The 9,187-nt window shown below is 48.8% G+C and overlaps 1 protein-coding gene across 9 annotated transcripts in view; it reads left to right on the forward strand.

Moving 5' to 3' along the window:
• The first annotated feature begins 435 nt into the window (after positions 1-435).
• Positions 436-9,187, forward strand: part of CHLSN (cholesin) — a 128,293-nt gene continuing 119,541 nt past the window's right edge. The window contains exons 1-2 of one of the 9 annotated variants that reach the window (XM_073886271.1): positions 515-537; positions 3,180-3,305. In XM_073886271.1, coding sequence (XP_073742372.1) covers positions 3,276-3,305 — 30 coding nt within the window. In that variant the 5' untranslated portion in view covers positions 515-537; positions 3,180-3,275. The other 8 variants (XM_073886269.1, XM_073886264.1, XM_025863660.2 and 5 more) reach the window with 8 other exon arrangements.

Here is a 9,187-nt window from a genome sequence, read left to right on the forward strand (position 1 = left end):
AGGCGCCGCAGAACTGCACCTGCTCCCGCCGCGGCCCCGCGCTGCCCGCCCGGCGCGGCGTTCCTGTCCCTAAGACCCCCAGAGGCTCCGAGGCACCGACAGTCACCCCACTCGGGCACCTTAAAGCCACGTGGGGCCGCCCGGGCGACCCCTAAGCCCACGACCGCATTCCCGGGGCTCCACCTGTGCGGCGCTCAAACATTGTGCACAGTTCTATAGTTACAGCATCTTCAGTTCATACAATTGAGTTATGTTTAAGACGAATCTGGTGCGCCCAAACAGAAACCGAGGACGACGCCCCAGCCCCAGCAGGCGTTGCTAGGCAACCCGCGGCTCCCGGCAAACCCGCAGCGCCCAGAGATGACGCCACCAGCCCGCGTCCGCATCTGGACCTGCCGCCTCGCTGCCGCCGCATGCCATTGGGCGGCGGGCAGACGGAGGCGGGCCTCGGCCAATGGGCGACGCCGCTCCGGAGGGCGGGACCGTGTTACCAGGGCCGTGCGCCTGCCGGAAGCCCGCGTCGGAGGCCACGCGCAGGTAGGCGAGGACCGCGGGGTCGGGGGTCGCGGGGCGGCTCCCACATGGGTGCGGGACCCCAGCGGTTGGCCGGAGGGACCCGCGGAGTCCCGCGGAGGGCGCGCGGGGTCCGAGCCGCCGGCTTACCCGGGCTGTGCCCCCCGAGCCTGGCATTCCCTTCGCCACAAACCGCCCCTTGACTAAAGCGTTCGGTGGGCTCCCGCGCGTCCGCCTGCCCCGGGCCTGGGCTGGCCGCCGGACTCGCGGCGGAAACGACGCCGACCTGGGGCGCTTGCGTTCTGAGCGGACAAGAACGAATAAGTAAGGTGGTGGTGGGCGCTGGCAGGAAAATGAGGTGGAGCACGGCGCGGAGAGCGGGCCGCGTTGGTGTCAGCAGACACCCGCGGTGCAGGGACCCCGGGCCCGCTGCGGCGAGAGCACAGGCCGGAGGGCGGGGGACAGGGGCGACGTCGGGCAGCCACGCGCGCCGCAGGCCTAGATGAGGTCGCGGACTCCTCCCCGAGCGAAATGGGACGCCTCGGGCGTTCTCCGAGTCATTCTGCGTGCTGTGTTGGAAAGGGACTGGAGGGGCAGGGGGCAGGGACGGGGGCTCTTGGGAAACGCAGATGGGCGCATAGCAGTGGTACAGGGAGTGAAAAGTAGTCACTGCCCTCTGGACGTGCTTTAGAGACAAGGCCGACGGGGTTAACGGATACCGGACTTGTGGGACGCCACAGTCTTTAGCTTGAGCCAAAATTTGTATTTCACCAGGGGGCCATTCGTTGAGAGGACACATGCCCAGGAAGATGGTTTGTGGAGGACGATGAGAAGTGTCGATCCTGACGCCTTGTGTGTGAGATGATGTGTGAGGGTGTAGGTGACACAGCGCACTAGTGCGGTTCCGGGGCACGTTCCAGGTCACCAGTGGGTAGCTGGTGTTTAGAGCTGCTGCACAACGACATGCGGTCACTTAGCGAATGAATGTAGGCAGAGAGGAAACTGGGCTGGAACACTGGAGCCCTCAGCGCGGAGGGTCAGAGAGGTGAAGGGGTAGGAGGAAACCAGATGGTTGTGGGGTCTGTTTTGGAAGCTAAGAGACGAAAAGAGTGTGGAGAGAGGTGAGCATCAGCTGTCAGATGCTGCCTTTAGGTCAAATAAGGTGAGTACTGAGAATCTGCCGTGGGATTTCACGTCTGTGAGGAGCAAGCTGGACTGTAGGTAAAGAGGTGAGGTGGGATTTTCATCAGTAATAACTGTTGCAGGAGGGATAAGAGCTGTGTGAACTGAGCTGACCTTGGATTTGTCCAGAGGTGACTGAGGGACTAGGCATGGGAAGGGGGAGCGGCACTCAGTAGACTTAGGAAGTGAAAAACTACAAAAACTGGGGTGGGGGTGTCGGTCCAGGTGAAACCCATCCGGGTTTGCTAACTGGCACTTATCAAAGGTAGGCACCTACCCTTCCACAGGGCCGTCCAGTGGGGCCCCATCTTCGGGTGTTGGCTGGATTCTTTCGGCAGCCTTGACTTTCTCAGGCAGGCACTTTTTAAGGGCGCTAGGGTCATCGTAGGGATGGGGCCTTGAGCTGTTAGAAACTGTATTAGTGTTTTGTGCAAGTCTTTGTGGGCCAAGGTTGAGGACCAGTGGAGAGAGGAGCCTGGCTACAGTTTGGTCACGGAGAGAGGCTTTGTCCTTATGGTGTCCTTGGTGAGCTTGAGAACAGTTGTGGTAGAGTGGCAAAAGCCTGGTGGGAGGGCTGTGAGACGGAACAGGAGGGAAGGGCTTACAGGCAGTGCAGGTAGGTGGCTCTTGAGGGTCTTGGCAGGAGGAAGCAGAAATGGGGTAAGAGCATGTGAGATCAAGAGAGTTTTTACGATGTGGGAAATTTTAGTTGATTGAGTAGAAGGGAAGCTGGAACAGTGCAGGAGGGGAATTGCTCAGGGATGTCCCTGCATAGGCGGGGCATGGAACCCAGTGTGGGAGTAGAGGGTTTGGCCTCTGTTGGAAAATGGCAGGATTGCATCCTGACAGGAGAGAAGGGTGGGGGGTAGATGTGGGAGCTTGTAGAAGTTCCCTTCCAGTTGCTTTGATTTCCTCTGTGACCGGGAAGTAAGGTTCTGTGAGAGGAGGGAGAAGACCTTGGAGATTTGAGAGGAGAAGCTCTTCCAGGCGAGTGGCTGGGGTGGGGAAATGTGGGGCCACCAGTGGGGCTGAAGGATTGTTGGACCCCGGGGTGCTGAGCGAGGTGAGCTGCAAAGAGGGTAGGTGGGCTTGGTGAGTAAGAAATTTGGAGCTTCTGTAGTAACTGGGCTTCGAGTTTGGCATTTGGAGGAGGGGGAGGGGAGGGTAAAGTACCAGGAGAGCAAAATCTGGAGGCCATTCTAAGTGGGCAAGTCAGAACGCAGACCAGTCTGGATCAAAATGAACAGGAACAAAGTCCTGTTCCGCTCCTGGACTCCTTGGATGGATTTCGAGGGTTGTGGATTGTGAGGGCGCACACCCTCCTCCAGGGGCCCTTCCCTGCAGCCTGATGGGACACATCAGAGGGATCATGCTCTGGGTGAGAGGGGGCATTGGGGGCTATGGGTGGGAATTTCAGATTTAAGAAGACTTTTTTTCTTATAGGCTGATTTATTTTTTTAAGCTCCTGTGGGGTTTCTTTTCAGCCCTGGAGACCCGGCAGCCTCAGCCTGTTGGTGCTGACACGTCCTGACCGGTGACTGTCGCCACGCCCAGACGGTTAGCTGGTCTCTGTGTGTCTGATGTGGGTCCTCAGCTTCCTGCTGGTAGAAGTAATTATTTGCTCCACTGAACACTTTGAGCTGGTACCTTAGAATAAAGTGTTGTGTTTCTGCTTTTGTTGTAGAAATTACAGAAAAGTAGAAGGGGGGAAAAGCCATACTTGTAATTCTAACTCCCTAAAATGTTAATATTCTCATGTATTTCCTTCTAGTTTTTTGCTTCATAAATATTTGTGTATCATTTTTCTTACAAAATGAGGGTCACATTGTACATATGTAGGTTTACGCCCCATCTTTTCCCTTTACGTTGTACTCTGAGCTTTTACTCATATGACTGAACATTCTGTGTGCTCTCGGGCAGGCGTCCTCCTGTGCGCGAACGAGTCATTCATTTTCCCAGTCAGCTATTATTGGACATTTATGGGGTTTTCAACTTTTTAGTTGAAGAGGCGTTATCATCCCTTGTACAGTGCCATTGTCATCCTTATATTTGAATCTCAGTCAATGATTATTTCATCAGGATAAGTTCTAGAAGTGGAATTACGGGCCAAAGCACTTGATAAATGTTACAAGATTACCTTTTAAAGAGACTGTGCCAATTTATTCTCCTGTCAGTAGGCATGATAACGGCCTTTTCATCATTCTCTGGCTAATCCTGAATAATAGAATTTTAAAAATCGCTTATGTAAAAAAATGGCATTTTTAACCTATCCAGTTAGCTAAGTAATACGTGCATACAGCTACAAACCTCCAGTGGTAGTGGGACATGGAAAAGAACAGCAGCGGTCAGCTGCCCCGGGGCTGCTCCTCGGAGGCAAGCCCTGTCATCTTTCAGCTTTTCAAACTGGGATCACTTCCAAACTTCAGAGGTCTGCCCCCGATAGGTGCGCCCTGGTTTCCTCACCCATGTGCCGCCCTCACTGGCCACAGGAGGAACTGAGTTCATACGCGTACAGCACTTAGAACGGGGCCTGGCACATGGTAAGCGCTGGGTAAATGTGAATTTTCACGGCCACTGTTATGATTAGCTTTCCTAACACCCCTCCACATGACCTTCCTCCCGGCCACCAAATATGGGGAAAGCTTATGCTGGTGTAGCTTTATGAGCAGCTAGAGGTTTTGCAGAAAAGCCTGTGAGGAAAAGGAAACACATAAAGGACGGGTCTTGAGCCTTCTGAGGTCGTGGCGCCGGGCCACTTAACCACTGCCGACCTTCAGGGGCTCCACTGAGGCTGGTTTCTTCAGCACCCTTCTCAGCAGATGGATTCCTCCCTTCGCTTGCTTGTTTTTCAAGCAGCACCTGAGGTCACTGAGGAGCATTTGTTGGCTCTGGATGTGCCAAATGCTTAGACACACTCATGCCCCCTTCAAAGCTTCTCTGAAATAGGGTTACCGCCAAGGGCAAAAAAAGAAAGAAAGAAAACCGGTACAGGGGCATCATATTGTTAAATTTATTACAGATAATTTGAGAGAGATTAGAGGGTTTTTTTTTTTCTTTGTGTGTTTTAGTGTATTCACAGGGTTGTGTGACCGTCACCGCAACCTAATTTCGGAACATTTTCCTTCTCCCAAAAGAAACCCTGCACAGTCACTCCAAGCCCCTGCCCCCCACACCAGGCCTGAGCAACCACCAGGCTACCTTCCTGTCTCTGTAATTACTCGTTCTGGAAATGTCATATAAGTGAAATTATACAATCTGTAGTATCCTGTGACTGGCCGCTGTCTCATAGCAGAATGTTTTCAAGATTTATCCAGTCAGTGCTTCATTCCTTTTCTTTTCAGCCGAATAATGTTCCCTTGCGTGGGCATACCACATTTTGTGATCTGGTTATCAGTTGGTGGACATTTAGGTTGTTTTCGCCTTTTGGATGTTATGACTGATGCTGTGAACATTAGTGTTTGAGTTTTTATGTGGATGTGTTCATTTTCTGTGGTGGAGTTGTTGGGTCATATGGTAACACGTTTAACTTGTTGAGGATCCGCCAGGCTGTTGTACAAAGTGGCTGCACCATTTTATGTCCCACCAGCAGTGAAGAAGGGTTCCAGGTTTTCCACATCATCAATATTTATGATAATCTGTCTGTTTGATTACAGCCAACCTAGTGACTATGAAGTGGTGTGTCATTTGATTTACCTTTCCCTAATGATGAATGATGTTAAGCATCTTTTCATGTTCTCATTGGCCATTTGTGTGTCATCTTTGCGGTAATCTGTATTCAAATTCTTTGTCCATTTTTAAATGGGATTTTTTGTTGTTGTTGAGTTGTAAGAATTCTTCATACATGGTGGACACAAGTTTCTTGTAAGTTATATGAGTTGCAGATATTTGTTCCGGTTCTTGACATTGTCTTTGTACTTTCTTGCTTACATCATTTGCAGCAAAAAAATGTCTAAGTTTGAGGAGTCCAAAATTTATGTTTTTTTTCTTTTGCTACTTATGTTTTTGGTGTCATCTAAGAAACTGTTGCCTAATCCAGGGTCTTGAAGACTTACTCCTATGTTTTAGCTCTTACATTTAGGTTTTTGATCCATTTTGAGTTAATTTCTGTGTTTGTTGTGAGGTAGGGCTCTCAGTTTATTCTTTTGCATGTGGAAGTCCAGGTGTCCCAGCACCTTTTGTTAAAAAGGCTGTTCTTTCCTATTAAATGGTCTTGGCGCCCTTGTTGAAAATCACTGACCATAAATATAAGGAAATGTCATTTTCTATAACAAACATTGATTGTCTCAAAGTCATGAGACACCATCTCTTAGAACTATTAAAAGAAACCTTTTTGTAATACGGAAAAGTCTTTCTCTCTTTTTAGCAAATAGACTTTGTGATTAAACTTTTTAATGATAACTTACAGCATGAATAAAGATTTAACTTAACTTTTATGGTAACTGGTGTGTAAATATTTGCTAAAGTTTCCTTATTTCTCCAGCAAGGTAATTGGCTGACAGAGTCCTTTGTCTTTTCAAAGCTCCTGTGTCAACAGTCTCTTGTTATTTTAAGATTTCTTATTACACTGCTAATTGAAATTTGTAGCCTCTGGCTTTGAATACTTTTTTTTAGATAAGGCTTAATTAAAGAATGTGGAGCTTGGAATTTTTCTGATTCTACACCAGTAATACTCTTTCATTGTGCTGTAATCAATCACAGCCCCAAATGGGGCAGGGGGAGCCCTCCATGCTGGTGCTGTGTCCTCTTGGATGTGGCCCCATGATCATTCGACTGTTTCCTGGGTGTTCAGCACAGCTTGATATCCCAGGTTCACCTTATACTTTACTTGGTCCAGACCGGGAATCTTAAGGAGCTCTGCACCCCCTCCAACCCCCCCCCTTTTTTTTATAGAGAATGGTATTTAGAACCCAAATCTGGGCTTTCCATGTCTGCATTGCTTCTTCACATTGTGATCACCCTTTATAGTTGCCCTTCCCATAATGCTCTCCCACTTCTATTTGGCTTTCGGGTAGCACTTACCATCTTCTGATGTATCCTGTATTTGTGTCCCCCCGTAAGCATGTCAGCTGTGTGTGGATAGGTCTTTTGGACGGCCTGGTCCAGCCTAGAGCAGCTCCTAGCACATGCTCGGCATTCTGCAGGTGGTGACAGAGTGACCCGCAAGTGACGATACACAGGAGCGGAGCGTGCCTGAGGTGGGATTGCTGGGTGACGCTGTGTGCGTGCTTAATTCCACCACCTGATTCCTTGATGGAATCTTCCCCTTTTGTCCCTGTGGAAACAGTTTTGCTCTGGGGGAAGTTTACATCTCGGTACATCAGGACACACCCAGCTTTTGCTTGCCTAGCTCTGCCTGTGCTGCCTGCTCTGTCCTTCACTGGCCACAGAGGCCTCCTGCCACTGTGCATGTCTCCCTGCCTGCCTGTCACCTGTGCTCACCTGCTTCTGTTGTATTTTCTTGACAGCATTTATCCCCATGTAAAAGTGTTTTCTCATTTACTTAAATAGGTCTATCTTTCCCACTAGAAGGAAAGCTTCACGAAATCAGGGCTGTTATTGCCATGCTGTTTGCCCTGTGTTCAGCATCTAGCACAGGGCCTGGCACAGAATTGGCTCTCAAAAAATATTTGCTGAATGAGTTATATTTTTATTATCTTTTGATACAGTCCAAAATGAATTCTAGTGTCAAGAGGAGAGGACATTGGGTTTCTGTCCCTTTACCTATATACACAGCCTTGAACAGCATGTCTGAAATTAAATGTAAAAAAATATGGACGGGGCGCCTGGGTGGCTCAGCCAGTTAAGTGCCTGCCTTCGGCTCAGGTCATGGTCCCGGGGTCCTGGGATCGAGTCCCACATCGGGCTCCCTACTCGACGGGAAGCCTGCTTCTCCCTCTCCCACTTCCCCTGCTTGTGTTCCCTCTCTCACTGTGTCTCTCTCTGTCAAGTAAATAAATAAAATCTTAAAAAAAAAATATGGACATAAGTATGCAATAGATACACGTATTATACATATATTTGTGTGTGTCTATATATATATATGTAAAATCTGGAATATGGAGGATGAAGCCATTGGGAGTGAGTTTAGGATAAATAAAATAAAATACATTTTTATAATTTGTTAGAATAAAAGCTGACATTAGTAGACCTTGTAAGTAGTTTTAAAGGACTGGTATTAAAAGATAATCTTCATTTTTTTTTTCCAAGTATAAAACCTTGAAAACAAAATGAAACTAGCTATAAATAAATAGAAAGTCCCTTGTAACCCCACCCCCAGATATAAATAAAGGTAAAAGTTTTATTTATATCCTTCAGACATTTTATATATATGTATACAAAAGTATGTGTATAAATGTGTTTGTGTGTTTATTTTACATATTTTCTCTATTACTGTTTTTTCAGTATTTTTAAATTTTTTTTAAAGATTTTATTTATTTGACAGAGAGAGAGAGAGCACAGGCGGAAGGAGCTGCAGGCAGAGGGAGAGGGAGAAGCAGACCCCCCGCTGAGCAGGGAGCCCGATGCGGGGCTCGATCCCAGGACCCTGGGATCATGACCTGAGCCGAAGGCAGACGCTTAACCAACTGAGCCACCCAGATGTTCCAGTATTATTTTCTTTAAAATGAAATTGTGTAATACTACACATAGAGTTCTGTATTTTCCATTCTGTATCTGTAACACTATCTCATTTATTTTAATTATTGAGTTGATTTCCATTTTGTTGGTTTTTTCCGATTTATTTAATCCTTTGTTAATGCGTGATTGGATTGTTTCTGCTAAAAAACCACATGTATGCAAGGCAGTATGTGTATGTTTGCAGGTGCTGGTTATTAAATTACCATCTCAGCTCCAAAAGCACATTTTACACTCCACATTGTGGTGCTCACATCATAGCTTGTGGGCCTCTGCAAAGTGCTTTTCTGTTTTCAGCTCCTTTTGGCCTCCACCCAAAGAGGGCAATGGGGAGACTGGAGCAGGTGGGCTGGGTGGGGGTGAGGTGGGATGGGGAGTGGGTGGTGGCGCTTCTTCTTGCTCTTGCTGTTGCGGTCAGCGCCACCCAGTAGTGGCCTTCGCTGCAGCAGCAGGAGCTGGTTCAGTTCCCATGTCTCCCTCCAAGAATCAGCCTGATTCGCCACTCGGAAGTCTCCCCTCACATATTCTCCTGCAAATGTACCCCCCGCAGACTTCCCCACCCATTAGATGTCCTCCTTCAGGTGTCCGCCCTCAGAAGTCTTCCCTTAGATGCCCTCCCCACAGATGGCTCCCTTAGGTGTCCGCCTTCAGATGTTCCCCCTCAGACATCCTCCTTCAGACCTCCCTCCCTCAGAATTCCTCCCTCAGAGGTCCCTCCTTCAGATGTCCCCCCTCAGATGTCCCTCTCTAAGAATTCCTCCCTCAGATGCCTTCCCTTGGAGGTCCTTCCTCGGAGGTCCCCCTCTTCCCTCATGTTTTTCCCACAGACAGCCTCCCAGAGATGTCCTCCCTCAGAAGT

Source organism: Callorhinus ursinus, unplaced genomic scaffold, assembly GCF_003265705.2.
Source record: "Callorhinus ursinus isolate GAN/ISIS: 27379988/994484 unplaced genomic scaffold, GSC_fseal_2.0 scaffold70, whole genome shotgun sequence".
In the NCBI taxonomy this organism is placed as follows: Eukaryota; Metazoa; Chordata; class Mammalia; order Carnivora; family Otariidae; genus Callorhinus; species Callorhinus ursinus.